Source organism: Arachis stenosperma, chromosome 9 (genome assembly GCF_014773155.1).
Source record: "Arachis stenosperma cultivar V10309 chromosome 9, arast.V10309.gnm1.PFL2, whole genome shotgun sequence".
Taxonomy (NCBI): Eukaryota; Viridiplantae; Streptophyta; class Magnoliopsida; order Fabales; family Fabaceae; genus Arachis; species Arachis stenosperma.
Window position 1 is genome coordinate 11,040,666 of NC_080385.1, and position 16,852 is coordinate 11,057,517.

Consider the following 16,852-nt stretch of genomic DNA (forward strand, 5'->3'; position numbering starts at 1 on the left):
TATTTTATTTTTATGATGATTATAAATTTTTTTATTGAAAATAAATTTAAAATAACATATAACTGGAAAATGATATTACAAATTAAGAAATAGCAATATCTGTTTTCATAATTACACAGTAATGTAAAATGTTACACAATATTAATGCATATTAATCTATATTTATATAAAATAAGTGGATTATAATTCAAATAACATAATTTTTTAAAAGGTTTTGAATTTTTAGTCTCACTCATAATTTTAATAAAATAAAAATCCAAAGTTCATTGTATTTATGGAAGCATAGCATGAGGGCATGACATCAGTTTTGATTAAAAATTTGATAAGAGTAGGACCGAACCCCAAAAACCAGGGATGTAGCAACAGCAAATCCAATCACCGAATCAAAAAACTACCATTTTCTTGGAAGCAAGCAAAGTGAAGAAGCATCATTCCACCACCAAAACCAACTGCGCCCTCTTTTCCCACTCTTCTCTCTTCCAAATCCACACGCCCCCCCTCTCACTATAAAACCCCCCACGCTCTCAACCCTCCATCTTCTCTCTCCTACAATTTTCTCTCTTCTCATTTCTCAAACACATACACCATGCGATTAAGCTGCAACGGTTGTCGTGTCCTTCGCAAGGGTTGCAACCTTGAATGCCCCATTAAACCCTGCCTCAATTGGATCAAATCGCCCGAATCACAGTCCAACGCCACCCTCTTCCTCGCCAAGTTCTACGGCCGCGCTGGCCTCCTCAACCTCCTCACCGCCGGCGACCCCAAGATCCGCCCAGGTAAAAAATAAAATTTCAAAACCTTTTCCACTTTCCTGAGAAAATGCAAGAAAATGATGGAATTCTTCTTGGCCTTTGTTTCTGATGTTCTTTTTCTCTTTTTTTTGTTCCAGCTATTTTTAAATCTTTGCTATACGAAGCTTGCGGCCGGATTGTGAACCCGGTTTTCGGTTCAACCGGGTTGCTATCGACGGGGAGCTGGCACTTGTGCGAAGCAGCTGTTGAAGCCGTTCTTAGCGGCGCGCCGATTAGACAACAGGATGCTTCAGATGGCGGTGGCCAGCTGATAAACCCGTCTGATATTCGCCACGTGGTGAAGAGGGGGAAATCTTGCAGCTCCGATCATGTCCTTAAGCCCCGGAAGAGCCAGTTCAAGAGGCGCGCTGAGAAGTCGAAGCCGGAGCCGGAGGTTGAGCTGGATCAGGGTGTAGCTGAGTTGGTGGTGGAGGCTTGCGTAGTGAATGAGTTAGATGACTCGGCGAGCCCTGACTCAGGGTCTGGGCTGAGTGAGCACGTAAGTGTTGTTGTTGGCGGCGGCGCAGAAGCTGATAGCGGCTCAATTGAGAGTGTCAATCCGGCTCGAGCCGATGACGGGGAGCTTGAGCTGGAGCTGACTTTGGGGTGTCAGTGGCTTTGATATTGACACGTATAGGGAGGGGGATGATTTCTTTGGCCAGTTCAATTTCTGTTTATCGTACAAGACAAGAGACATACTAGTTTTAGCCGCAGTTATAAAATATTTAATTAGATTTTAGTGGTAAATATATTAATATATGATATATGATATACTATGAGCTTAGGTTGGTGGTGATATATGTTTTTTGTTCACCCCAATTCACTTGCGACAAACTTGGGGTCTTTCAGATGTGTACATTGTGAAGAGAATTTATAGAATTAAATTTTCTCTTTTAGCAATTCAAAAATTGGTTCATATGATCATATTGTTGCAAATATGTGTTTTCAGTAAGCAACGGAACATTTTGGGTTTTGCAATATTGAATCTATAAACAATTATCATGACTAAACATTCAACCAGAAATCATGGAATATAGACTTGAAGTGGCGAATCAAATGCCCTTGACTCCTTGAGCCATCATTTCAGCAAACAAGTTGATGGCTTCCGGAATCAATTCATTTTCAAGACACCTATAAATCATTGAAGTTCATGTAAGGGAATCCTTGCCAAGCATGTTATTAAAGAGGTTACATGCCTTTAATACTTGCCCAGCACTAAGATAGCTAGCAATCATGAATGTGCATGCAATTGTGTTTTTGATGGATGATCTGTGAAACAAATTTTGAGCTTTTTCTAACTGGCCAGCATGAATGTAACCATTTATCATAGAATTAATTATTTATACTCTTCTATTTATTTTTAAAAAAAACACTACTTGTTAGTTGTTACTAACATATTACAATACACATTATAATATATGCATACTAAAACACTACTTGTTAGTTGCTACTAACATATTACAATACACATTATAATCTATGCATACTAAGTTATTGATATGTGAATTCTTTTAGTATCTAATATACTTAACGCATATTTAATCCATAATATATATTATATATGTTCATAGTTTGACCCAATTAGCAAACCTAAACCTAATAAAACAAAAATGTCTGCCAATAAAGATGGTATTCACGAACATACCTAATCTTTTTAAAGAGGTTGGATGCTGACAAAAGAGAGTCAGCTCTACTTACCTGAAAGCAAGTAACTGCCTCCCAAATCTCGCCTACAATCTCTATCTTCAATAAAAGATTACGTTCTAATCTACTAAAAACCTGTCTAAAACCCTTATAAACTTAAGCATCTGAATCTGAAGGCAAGCCCCAACCAGAGGGCAACGCCCTTGTGCTACCTTCGCCACACCAAACTCATGATCCCCACGGAAAAGGACCCTCGGAGAATCCCCAGCCAAGACAGATTCATTCAGAAATCCGTCACCCTGAGGAGGAAGAGCCCCCTTAGATAGCAGAGATACTAGGTCTAGTTTGTGGCTAGCAAGAACAGCTAGAACAACTCGAGTACGAGACAGAACAACAATGGGAAGCAGAGCAAAAACTGCGGAGAGAGGTAAGGCAACGAAGAGAGCTAGAAAAAAAACTCTTGAAGCTAGAAGCCGACCTTCGCAATCGAAATAACCGAACAGATCAGGAAGAAATTCCTCTAGACGGAGAAGACCCATTCATAGAAGAGATCATGCGGCCCAAAGTTTTCAGAAACTTTAAAACACCCGACATGGATCTCTATGATGGAATGACCAACCTAAGGCACCACCTCAGCAATTTTAAAAGTCGGATGTACCTAGTTGACGCATCTGACGCCACCCGCTGCAAAGCCTTCTCAACCACTCTGAGCAAAGTGGCCACGAAATGGTTTGATAACTTACCCCTCAGGTCGGTAACCTGCTTCGACGACATAGCAAAGAAGTTTCTAACCAGATTTTCCATTCAACAAGACAAGACAAAACACGTCCCGAACTTGCTAGGAGTCAAACAAGAGGTCGAAAAAACTCTTTGAGATTACATAAAAAAGATTCAATAAGGCATGCTTGAAAATCCAAAACCTGTCTATTGAAGCCGTAATCATGAGACTAGTCAATAGCCTCAAGGAGAGAACATTCTCCCAATCCATATTTAAGAGACACCCAACTTCTCTAAATGAAGTTCAAGAAAGGGCAGAGAAATACATCGACGTAGAGAAAATTCCCGACTTAGGGAACCTTTCCCACAACCAAGCCTGCCCTACCAATCCCGGAAAAAGGAAAAAGAGCCCAAAAAGAAGGAAGAGCAAAATACAAAGAAGTCTCAAAAGTACTACAATTATACTCCTCTTAGAGACTCTCTAGTAGATGTCTATAGAGAGATATGCCATATGAAGAAGCTCCCGCCTCCTCTTCCAATTAAACATAAGAAGGTGGAAAGTTAGACAAAATATTGTGAGTACCATAGGCTCTACGGACACTCCACTAACGAATATTATGACTTGAATAATGTCATTGAAAAACAGGTCAAAGAAGGCCGGTTAGATAGATACCTGACTGACAGATCGGACTACCTGAGGAAGAGAAGGAAGGAGGAAGAGGAAAGACGACAAGAACATCCACCTCAAGCCCTAGAACGTCACGTACACGTAATCAATGAGAGGTTTGCTGGAGGGGAAATGTCAAAGTCATCACGAAAATGGCATCTCAAAGAGGTATATCAAGTCGGGGAGAAAACCAGACTGCTTGACTTGTCCACTATCTCGTTCACTAAAGAAGACGCCCAAGGGATAATACCTGGGCATGATGACTCCGTGGTGATAACAATAGTCCTCACAAACGCTAACCTCCATAGAATCCTGATAGACTAGAGGAGCTCGACGGATATTCTATTCAAACCCGCCTTCGACAAGCTCGGGCTATCTATCTATTTCATACAGGGGGTAGAGTTGAACTATCAAAAGATAGAGAAGTTTGCTTATGCCCTTATCATCACATTTCGAAGATTCCAACCTTACTTCCAGACTCATACCATCAAAGTCCGCACTAATAAACCAATAAAACATACTTTACAAAAGACGGACTTAGCAGGACGGATGCTACAATGGGCTGTGGAACTGTCCGAGTTCGACCTAAAGTACAAAGCTCGGACACCAATTAAGTTGCAATACCTTACCAACTTTATGGCTGAATACATCGAAAGCCCAGGAGATCTAGCAACTTGGAGCCTATATGTAGATGGGTCATCAAACAAAGCTGAAAGTGGAGCAAGTGTCATTTTAGAAAGCGACCAAGGAACTCGGATAGAACTCTCCCTAAGGTTTGAGTTCCCTGCTTCTAACAACCAAGCAGAGTACGAGGCCTTACTTATTGACTTGAAGCTGGCCAAAGAAGTGGGAGCGGAAAGACTGATAGTGTTCAGTGATTCACAAGTAATAACTTCGCAAGTTATCCGCACTATCAAGCCAAAGACCCCTATGAAGAAATATTTGGATGAAGCCTGGGAACAACTGGCATACTTTTTGGAAGGAGAAGACATATAGCCCGGGAATCCAATGTTCGAGCTAATGCCCTCTCTAAATTAGCCAGCACTAAACTAGGAGGCAACAATAAAAGTCTCATTCAGGAGACACTGCAATCATCATCAATATCAAAAGAGGAGGAGGTATTAACCATACCCAATCAAAATTAGGATGGATGACTCCCATAATCAAATACCTCAAATTTGATATCCTCCCCAAGGATGAAAAGGAAGCCAGAAGGCTCGTAAAAGAGGCACAAAATTACACATTGGTCCACAATGTCTTATACGAAAGAGGGATCTCAACACTCCTCTTGAAATGTGTTCCGACCTCCAATACAAAGAAAGTCTTAGAGGACATACACAGTGGCATATGTGGAAATCACCTAAGAGCTTAGTCATTAGCCAGCTTCTTCTGACCAACCTTACAAAGGGAAGCGGCCAAGTTCGATAAGAAGTGCCCACCTTGTCATAAACATGCCAACTTTCACATTGTGCCACCTGAGGAGCTCATTAGTGTTACCTCACCATGGCCATTTGCAAAATGGGGTCTTGACCTACTCGGACCATTTCCACAAACACCAGGACAAGTCATAGTAGGGATTGCCTACTTTACTAAATGGATCGAGGCAGAACCTTTAGCAAGGATCATCGCCTAGAGAAGTCAAAAATTGTTGTACAAAAACATTATCACAAGGTTTGGAGTTCCTCACTCCATCACCACAGACAATAGGACTCAATTTACTGACTCAACCTTCAGGAACTTAGTGGCCGACCTTAAAATAAAACACTAGTTTACATCGGTGGAACACCCCCAAGCCAATGGACAGGCTGAAGATGCCAACAAATTCATACTGGCCGGGTTAAAACGCCGACTATAAGACGCAAAAGGGGATTGGGCTAACGAGCTCCCCCAAGTCTTATGGGCATATTGGACCACCCCACATTCTACAACAGGGGAGTCACCTTTTCGACTTGTCTACGGGATTGAGGCCATGATCCCCATAGAGGTAGCTGAAGAATCACCTAGGGTCATATTCTACAATGAAAGAGCTAACATCCAGGCACAGAAAGAAGAACTCGATCTTCTTCCTGAAGTATGAGAAAGAGCTCGGATTAAGGAGGAAGCCTTAAAACAAAGGACGACTCTAAGATACAACCAAAAGGTGATCAAGAGGAGCTTTGCCACCAACGACCTCATTCTGATCCGAAATGACATCGGGGTACAGAAATCGGGAGAAGAAAAGTTGGATGCTAATTGGAAGGTACCTTACAAAATAGTTGAGGTCTTAGGAAAAGATTATTACAAAGTGTCCGACCTCCAAAGGCGGGAGCTCCCGAGGTCGTTGCATGCATATAACCTCAGAAAGTACTATAACTAAGTAACAAATGTTATGCCTTGGTGCACTCTTTTTCCTGACTTTGAGGGTTTTTTAATGAGGCATTAACACGAGGGCTAAGAGTACCCAAGCACTTAGTACGAATTTATTAATTACTAATAAAAAAATTCCTATTTCTCTCTCCAAAAGTTTTCTATTTAGAACGCATTAATTTAAGCTCGACAAACTATAAAAATCATTGCCCGACCTAAAAATGGTCGATGAAGCAACGAGTTACAAGTTAATGTAAGAAGTTATGTAAACAAATCATACAAAGTGATCTCAGTGAGATCGGATAAGAAACGAGTTGTAAAAGTAACTTGATAAAGGCCGACTATTCAAAGTCGAAACTATGAAAGGAAACTCATAGTTTGACGAAGTTTCCAAAAGTTAAAAATCAGGCAAACTATATTCGACTAGAAAAACCTAGCACTATTCTAAAAGCAGAAGGGTTCTTTGAGATACAAGGAAAATAACTTGAAATACTATAAAAAGTTGTGAAAACAACTAATACAAAAGTAAAGTGTTTGAGAAGCTATCAACTATTACAAAAAATTAAAAGGTGTTGTAAGATCCACAAGCCAGATCCTCTCAAAACATTCAGAGCAGAAACAAACTAGGATTTTTCGCCAAAAAGCGGGCTAAGATCCTCGCCAGTTGTGACATCTTTTTTTTTAACAGAAGGAGGAGAAGGGAGTACATAAACCGACACTACTAGGATGTCGTAGGGGAGGCCTCCACAACGACGACCTCAGGTTGGACCTCGATGCTGTAAAAGTCGGCACGACATGGGGAACGGAAGCCTTTGGATCAAGAGGAGGCTCCTCATCTTCATCAGGGCCGGTACAATTTTTCCATTGACAACAATGTTGTCCTGACCCAGAGGGGAGAGGTCTAGGTCTTGGCAAGGACTTGGACTTGAGCTTTCAGATTCTCATATAGCACGTCCATTTCGACGACCACATTCTCATATAAGGCGGCGTACTCCTCTCAAGCTGTTCTCAACTCCTCCCTGAGGTCAATAAGCTCTTCGTAGGTCCGAGTGTATCTCTCCTCAGCCTTCTTCATCATCTCCTCTGACGTCAGTGTTGCAGCTTCAGCTTTTACTATTCGGGCTTGGGCTTTCTCCAGATCTAACCTCAGCTTGATGTTTTCCTCTTCCAGTTCCGTCTTCAAGCCACCGACTCTCTCCACCTGGGCCCGGGCAGAATCCAAAAAAGATTGGGTGACACAAATCAGAGTCTTTTTTAGCTCCTTGTCCCAGGCAGTACTCATCCCAGCCATACGGATACAATTACGCGCCATATGACTGAGGTGATTCTGAATAGCCACGTCGTCCATGGCTATCTGGCTGACGGGCAGAATATTCCTTTCGCTCCAAACAAACCCATCAAAGTCCTTATCATTGATACTAGGCTCCCCAGAGGTTTTCTATTTCTTTGGAGGAGGCCCTTGAGGTGACGGGGTATCCGAGCTCTCCAAAGCCGGGTAGGAAGGGATCAGGCGAACGGTTGGAGTCGGGATACCTTCTTCTGGGCAGTAGCACCAGAACCTGATTTCTGTGGGGAAGATCGAGGAGAGGTCCCCTCAACACCTTTCTCCTGAAGACTACGAGCTACCACAATCTTACGAGCCTTACGCAAATACTTCATAGAAGAAGTCTTAGGAGTCATACTCTCTGAAAAAAGAATACAAATTCACATTAACATGGTAAAAAATATATAACACGAAGATAACATGAAAAGCTAGAGGTCGAGAAAACTACCTAACTCGGACTGGAGCAGACCGGGGTCTCCTAAGTATCTCTTTGTGTCTAAGTGAGGAGCTCGGCCCCATCACTCTTGCAAAATATCCACAAAGGTTTTTTCAACCTCATCTAGGCTAGCTATAGTGTATTTGGTTACTACAGGATATTCTTGCTAGAAAAGAGGAAAGGAAGGTTCGTCCTTCTTGTCTAAGAAGAAAGGTCGGACACCCTCCACTGCTCAAATCTTAAAGAAGTGATTTTTAAAATCATGGAAGGATTCATCAAAAATGAAAAATACTTTTTTACCTTGGATGGCACGAAAGGAAAGCCAAGAGGACTTCCCTTATAGAGTCCCTGGTTTGGTCAAAACAAACAAGTACAAGAAATCTGAGTAGTAGATCGGACGTCGAGTTTCCGACAGAGAAGCTGAAAATTTTTCAGAAAGGCCCAAGAATTCGGGTAAAGTTGGGAAGGGGATGCATTGCAAGACCAGAGAATGTCCATTTCATAACCAGTAAAAGGAAGAGATATGCCTAGCCTAGTGAAAAAACAATCGTAGGCATAAAAGAAAGGACGTTTCGAGTTATCCAAAGGAGGGAAACAGACCCTCTCCTCAGGGTCGGACACTATCAACTCATAGTTTCTTTCATCCTCTCTACTCTAATAAATCTTATGATGTCTATGAAATACGTCACAATACTCCCTATCTACTACGGGAACACAGGATAGGACATTGGTATCTACCCAGGTTAAGAGATTAGAGGGAACCGTAGTCGACATGCTGAAAACAATAGAATGAGACATAAAGTCTATCCCTACAAATGCAAAGTAAAGAAGTCGTTACTAAAAAGAGCTTAGACATCGTCCCAAACAGGTCGGGTAAAAGCACACAAAGCTAGTCAACACGGTTAAGAAAAATACAAAAAATATATACCAAATGGTGTCTTCCCCTACAAGAGCGGCATAATGGCGACACCATCGGGGGCAATATGAGTACAAACAAACAGCAAAGCAGTTATATCAACAAGATTCAGAGAACCCAAAAATTCCCAAAATAGGAAAAGAAGGGTGTCAATCAACTATCAAAAGGAGAGTCTTTACACAACACACGCACTCAAGCATTTTTTACGCCAACCTCAATCGGTGAAAAGAAACAAAAAGACTCTCCGTCAAGAAAGTGACGTAACAACAATCAAAACAAACATAAAAAACCAACAAACAAAGCACATTTTTTAGAAAAACACTCAGTCAGTCTCATGAAAGGCAAAAACGCAAGAAACATTAGAAAAAGAAAAACACCAACCTTGAGGAAGGTTTGAATTGGAGAGGGACACGTCTAGCAGTAAAACATGGACGATCCTCTTCGAAGAATTCTTCCAAAAATGATGAGATTTCAGAAAGCTTGAGAAAAGAAGCCACAGAGTAAAATGAGTGAAGAAAAGAACCTCTTTTTCTTTTCTCACAATGATAGCAAATGAAAAGGATTTTCCCAGAAACGGAGAAAAGGAGAAGAAGAAAGGTCACGGTGCTTTTATAAGAAATAAAGGGTAACGGGCCTAATAACTTCCCTTTAAAGCGTGCGCACAATTCAAGAAACTGCCGCGCCAACTTAACCCCTTATTTAAAGGGAGGCAATGTTCAAATTTTCAAACACGTCGAGTGCCCAACTTCTGGGAAGAATGGGACACCCGACGTCTAAGTAGAAGCTACGAAATGTTTGAGCCCGACTTACAAAAAGCCTAGAACTTAAGCAGGAGCACTGTTCTTTCCTAGCCCAATTAGCAAAGGCAGGCCCAATAAAACAAAAAGGTCAATCAATAAAGATGGCCTCCACGAACATACCTGACCTCCTTAAAGAGGTCGGACGCCGACAAAAGGGGGCCAGCCCTACATGCCCAAAAGCAAGTAACTGCCTCCCAAAATGTTGCCTACAATTTCTATCTTCACTAAAAAAATAGATCCCAACAAACTCCCAAGATAAAGGGAACGATTATCCATCAGAAAAGATAAAACTACTCCAACAAAGATAGTTATCAACTCTATTATAAATATACTGACACTCCTTAAATATAATTTACGTTCTAATCTACTAAAAATATGCTTAAATCCCTTGCTAACTTAAGCATCAGAGTTCTTGTAGGTACCACCTCCAACCTTCTCACGAGGAACTCAGACAGGCGGCACCTCGGCATCGACAAGTCGGACGCTGCCACTCAAAAGGACCTATACCTCATATTCAGGCCCAAACCAACGTTTAAGGTAACCCTCGAAACAATATATAATAGAAAAATTTTAAGTGTATCTAGAACATCAATATTTCAGCAATTTTAACAATTAATTTTAATTAATATATATTATATATATTTTTTATAACTGAAATCAATTATTAAAACAATTGAAATACATATATTTCAAATACACTAAAAATTCTTTCTATATAATAATAATACTATTAGTTTTTTATAAAAAATTAAAACATTTAGGCTCCCATAAATCTATCACTGTATATATGTCATATTTCAATATCTTGTGTTGTTCTATTTACAGTAAGCGCTAAGCAAATTCTCAACAAGTATCCACAAAATGAATTTTCAAATCAACTTGTGTTTGATATAGGTGAAATAGCCTAATTCATTACCTGTACTGGGAGGCTCTTTTTTTTTCTTTGGCTCTTGTACTGGGAGGCTCATTTTGTCTATATAAGAAGAGAAATGGGTTCTGCCTATCAACCCATCTCATTGGCGCAGGAGCTGGTTTCGACCGGTCCATTTTGTAGGCCCCGGGTGAGACATGGCCCATTTTGCGGGCTTCGGCAGCAAAATGGTCCAATTTGCATCTGTCACTTCAACAACATCTTTTTTGTGGGCGTCTTGCATGAGTTGAAAGTGAATTTGGGCCAACTTTTCGGTCTTGTGTATTTACTATTTAGAGAATTAATCATGTTTTTAAAATCTACTCTACTTAATATATTAAAACTGGGTTTTTTTTCCCAACTACTAAAGGTGACATATCGATCTTTCATGTCTCGGTTTTTCTTTCAAAATGAATAAATTTTTTTCTATTCTAAATTATTTTATTGTAATTATATTATAATTAATACTAAATGAATAATATATAATTATACTAATTTAGCAACATATTTTCATTATAATTATATCAAATTAATATTTAATGTACTATTAAACTACTTATCAATTATCAATTAAAAATACTTTAAATAATTTTAATGATAATAATAATATCAATAATAGTAATAATAATAATAAAAAATCTTTGTTACCCGATTCACGTATATCAAATAATTTTTCTAAATTATTTTATAAAAAATATTTTTAATATAATTATTTTGTATTTAATATTTAATTAATAATATATAATTATACTAATTTAGAAACATATCTTCATTATAATTGTATCAAATCAAAATTTAATGCACTATTAAACTACTTATCAATTATCAATTAAAAATACTTTTATTCATTTTAATGATAATAATAATATCAATAATAGTAATACTAATAATAAAAAATCTTTGTTACCCGTGATATGATGAAATTAATATATAATTATACTAATTTAGGAACATATATTCATTATAATTGTATCAAATCAATATTTAATGCATTGTTAAAAAATTACCTTAATAATAGGTAATTTACATATTTATTTTTGTTTTACTAAAGTTTATATACAGTGTTTTCCTGTAGTACATGAATCTAAATTTGAGAGTCAATTCATAATTTTATATTTAGTGTTTTTTTTACTACTTTATAGAATAAGAATGTATTCTTCGTTTTTTTATTGAAGTTGATCCTTTTAAGGTACAATTTATAATTTTTTATAATATTTTTCATATACTCATTCTATTATATTATTCTTTTGATAATTTTTTATTTGTTGTTACTCTAAGTTATTCTTATTGTCTAATGTTCCAGTTCGATTGTCTTTTGCCACAATAATTTACAATGCATCATATCCATGAAATACCTCATCGAGTTGTCTTCACTGATTCGGGTTCCAACTACATGGATGTAAGCGTTCAAAGAAGAGGCAATAGTCTCTATTTTACCGAAGGATGGTTGGATCTACTCACCTATTATGACCAACCCAATGGAATGTGGTTAAAGTTAGATTTCTTAGGAGGAGCTCGATTTTTTATTGAGGAATTGCATCCACGGAACTTTATAGGGCAAGTTCAAGTTCCATCCCCTCCATGCTTTTTACGTCTGCCCGAAAATCTTCGAAGTGGAGCACATAATGAAATTGAATTCCCTTAGTTTCAGTTCAGTTTTATTTGCTAAATTCGTGACAAATTCAGATATGCAATTTCAACGATTGGTAATATATTTAAATTTTCTTAGTTTAAGCTGTTCATTATTAGAATAATTTTTTAACATATTTTTATTTTTTTCAGAAATTACCAGCTTTCTTTTGCATGCATGCAATTCCATTGAGGGGAATAAGAGTTAGTTTGGTTTCTCGGTGTGGCAATTCTATACCTTACTGCATTGCATGGATAGCGGATGATGAAACTTATCTAACAAGAGGATGGTCTGATTTTGCATGAATTCTAAATATTGAAACTTACGATATTATTTCAGTTGGTTGTCGTTACAAGAATGATTCTATACTATACGTGACTAAGGACTAGAATAGGTTCAATATTATTTAGGTAATTTGGTTTTACTATTAGTATTTGATTAAATTATAATTATAGAATTTTAAATTATTGCTTCAATTTATATATTACGATTATTTTTTGTGGATGTGCTATTTTTAAATAATTTAATAAAATGAAGTAGTGTCAGATATTATTAAGTTTATTTTTATCCTTTATTTCTTTATTTGTATTTTCATTATATTTGACAAAAAATGAACCTACACATATATTAAATCGTTGACCTAAAGACAATTTATTTGCCAATAAAAACATATTTTATTTATAATTGGAATAAAATATTTATTTGCAAATAATCGATGGATAAAATTGAAATTACACCCGTGTCATATAATTATAATTGATTAATTGGTATAAAATAAAATTATACCCGTGCTATGAGTAATAATCTAAATAATTATATCTTAACAAAATATAATTTGAAATAATTTATAAACAATTATCTTAACAAAAATAATTATTTAATATTTGATTTAAAAATTAATGCAAAAAATAATTATTAATAATAATATTATTAACTGGGTAAATAATATAATTTCAAATTATTATTTGATATATAAATAATATATGGAAATCTATTAAGTAAATGAATGATTTTGCACCTTAATAATTTGACAATTATTACTCAATTAACCAGTTAATTGAATTAGTAATAACAATTTTCAATTTCAAATTTTGTATATTAAGTAGTTATTAAAAATTGGGTAATAACGATTTACACGGAAAAATCATTGATAAATTCAATTAACCATATAGAAGATAATATACTAACAGTTTTAGTATATTATTTATGGCAAGCGAAATTATTTCCTCATATTTTCTATTAAAATTGAAATTAGTAATAGTTTAAAAAAATATTTATTAATAAAATTACTAATAGTCACATTTTTATACACAGGATATATGTTTTTTATATATTATTTAAAAAATATAATGAAACATGAATAATGAATGAGTATGTTATTTATTCGACTAGCTAATTAATGCAAAATCGAGTATCCTTTTTTATTCGATTGAGGTCATATTCTGTTTGGTGAAAGTTTCAATCACCTTAATTAAATTCTATCTTTGTGCCTTAACTTATACAGGTAGTAATATGTTACATATTATTTGGTATATCTAAGTAGTTATTTTCCATAGTGGAGATGTAAAAAATCATATTAAGGTTTATTGTCAAATAATTAGTGGATGAATAATAGTAGATTATATCATTTTGGGAAAGTATTTTTATTATAATTATATCAAATCAATATTTAATTATGATAAAATATCTTAATTATAATTATATCATAGAATTATAATAATTATGATATTTATGTTATATATTTTAATCATTTATGTACATAAATAAAATAGAAATCAATCAAATCAAATTATCACGGTAAATAATATGTTGTATATTATTACAGGAAATAATCCGTAGATAAAATTAAAATTACACCCATGTCATATAATTATAATTAATTAATTAGTATAAAATGAAATTATACCCGTATCATGAGTAATAATCTTGTTACGGTGGGTAACCGGAGATGGATTGAGCGGATGGCGTTGACTGGCCCAAACGTGTGAAGGAGGAAGTTTCCGTCTGAGTGTGCAGCTCGGGAGACTCCGTCCGACTTATGTTCACAAGTGAATGGGGGGTGGTACCTGCAAAGACACTCCGATGCCTAAGTTAGCAAGGGTGTGAGCAGGTCTAGAGAGTATTGGGCTTAGAGATACCTGAGGAGTGTCAGTGTACTTATAGTGGTGAGCCAATAACCACCGTTGGAGTAGTGCCGTATCTTTAGGATGTTAACCGTCCCATTATCTTAGGGAGGTTAAGATATGGCTTTATGAAGCGGTTAGAGAGATTTTAGGGGCGGTTACTCATTTGAATGAGTGCTTATCTGCCAGCTAATCTCATGTCCGACTTCTTCAGAGCAAGTCGTGGTGAACACCGACTTCTTATGTGAAGGTCGGTGCTTAGCAAGGCTTAATCTATTGGATTAGGCCTTTTAGTTGGACCTGGGCCCTTAACATTGGGCCAGGGTATGAACAAATCTAAATAATTATCTCTTAACAAAATATAATTTGAAATAATTTATAAACAATTACCTTAACAAAAATAATTACTTAATAATTGATTTAAAAATCAATGCAAAAAATAATTTTTAATAATAGTATTATTACCTGGGTAAATAATATAATTTCAAATTATTACTTGAAATATAAATAATATATGAAAATCTATTGAGTAAATTAATGATTTTGCACTTTAATAATTTGACAATTATTACTCAATTAACCAGTTAATTGAATTAGTAATAACAATTTTCAATTTCAAATTTTGTATATTAAGTCATTATTAAAAGCTGGGTAATAACGATTTACACGGGAAAATCATTGATAAATTCAATTAATCATAAAGAAGATAATATACTAACAGTTTTAGTATATTATTTATGGCAATGAAAATTATTTTCTCAAATTAAATTTTATATAATTATAGTAAGTCTCTATAATTAAAGTAATATAAAATTGCTTCATATATAACAATAATATTATACATATTTATATATCTCTTCTTTTATCTCTTTTTTAAAACATTAACATATAATTAATGTAGAAAATATATAATATTAAACTGTTTTGTTATGCATATATATAAATTTATATAATAACCCGTATAATTTATATCTATGGCATAATATATATGTCAAAAAAAGATTCCATAATTTTTAAAAATCACTGTTTTGTTATATAAAATTGAAATTAAAATTAAATAATTTTTATTTATATAATTTTTTTCTATTAGTATCCAGTATCTTCATTAAAAATTTATATTGTTTGTAATTAGTATATATATATATATATTTTTTGGTGACTAATTAGTATATATATATATATATATATATATATATATAAATAAGTCGTATAATTTTATTCTCTTGACAAACAATTTTATAATTACGGTAATCATATAATTTTATATACAAATATTGATACGGTGTTGTTTCATGTATATATTTTGCAGGTATCAAAGGATAGCATTAAATTGTTATTTAGTAAATTTAAATTATTTATTATTTATTACAAAACTTTTTGCATTATGATTCTTTATTAATTTATTTTTCATTTTGAGCTGATTTTGATATTTTCTTACTTTACAGTAAATTAACATATAAAACTTTGTTGGTAGATTTAAGTATTACTAGATTATTTATAGTCATATTGAGTATATATACCTGATTTATTAAAAAAAATAAATTAAATAACTAATTTATAGTTAATACAATTAACACTATATTAAAAAAGAAAAACAATACATACAAATTAATTTTTTATTAATTAAATTATTATAATTAAAATAAAATTTAACATAACGACTTAAAATTATAATTTTAATACGGATTAAACTTGTTTATTTGAATAAAAAGCACTTCTAATTCCATGTTTGGAAAGTGGTTACGTACTTACGTAGGTTTGGCGAACAGGGACCTGACTCAACTTAGTCTCAAACCTTATCTGATTTTTTTATTTTATTTATTTATTCTTTTGCTAAAAACAAGTAGCTAAAAGCCTAAAAATCATATATATCAAATTCGGTTCGACCGAAAATCTGATCACCTGATTAGACCGAGCCACCTTGCAGACTGTTCAAGTGAACTCGGTTCGACACATATGGTAGGGGTGCACAGACCCGGCCCGGCCCGGTCCCGAACACTTTAGGGACTAATTTGGTGTGATTTCATCGGGTCTAGGGTCGGGTACGGGTCTCAAAAATAGACCCGGTCATTATTTCGGGTCGGGTCCGGGCCATGGCTCGGGCCACCCGAAGTCGGCCCGGTGGCCCGGTCATCACACACAATTAATATTTTGTGTTATTAGTGATAGATCATGACTATTCTTAAGTGGAATTTAAGTATTGTAAACCTTAATATTTTGTGTTATTAGTCATTATAAGACTATAAATTAATGTTTTATGTTTAGAATGTATAAGACTTTAGACTAATACATAAGATTGTGTTATTTGTATTGATTTAAATATTTAGTATTATTAGACAATATTAGTATTGATTGTGGTTATGCTTTAATTTTGAACAAGGGTTGGTTCTTGTTATATTTTTCTAAGTGAATTTTACCATGTTAACTAATGGTTGGAGTCTTGTAAATTTAAATTTTTTTACATACTAGCTTACAAGAAGGTATCAACGTAATGTAATGTTAACGGCCCGGTTTTCACCCGATTTTCACCCGGTATAATTATGGCCCG

General features: G+C 35.1%; 1 protein-coding gene across 1 annotated transcript; it reads left to right on the top strand.

The window, feature by feature from the left end:
* Positions 1-308: 308 nt before the first annotated feature.
* LOC130947331 (LOB domain-containing protein 41-like) lies at positions 309-1,709 on the top strand. Its single transcript, XM_057875998.1, has 2 exons — positions 309-776; positions 890-1,709. The coding sequence occupies exons 1-2, from the start codon at positions 587-589 to the stop codon at positions 1,411-1,413; spliced, it is 714 nt and encodes a 237-aa protein (XP_057731981.1). The 5' UTR covers positions 309-586; the 3' UTR covers positions 1,414-1,709.
* The last annotated feature ends 15,143 nt before the right edge of the window (positions 1,710-16,852 follow it).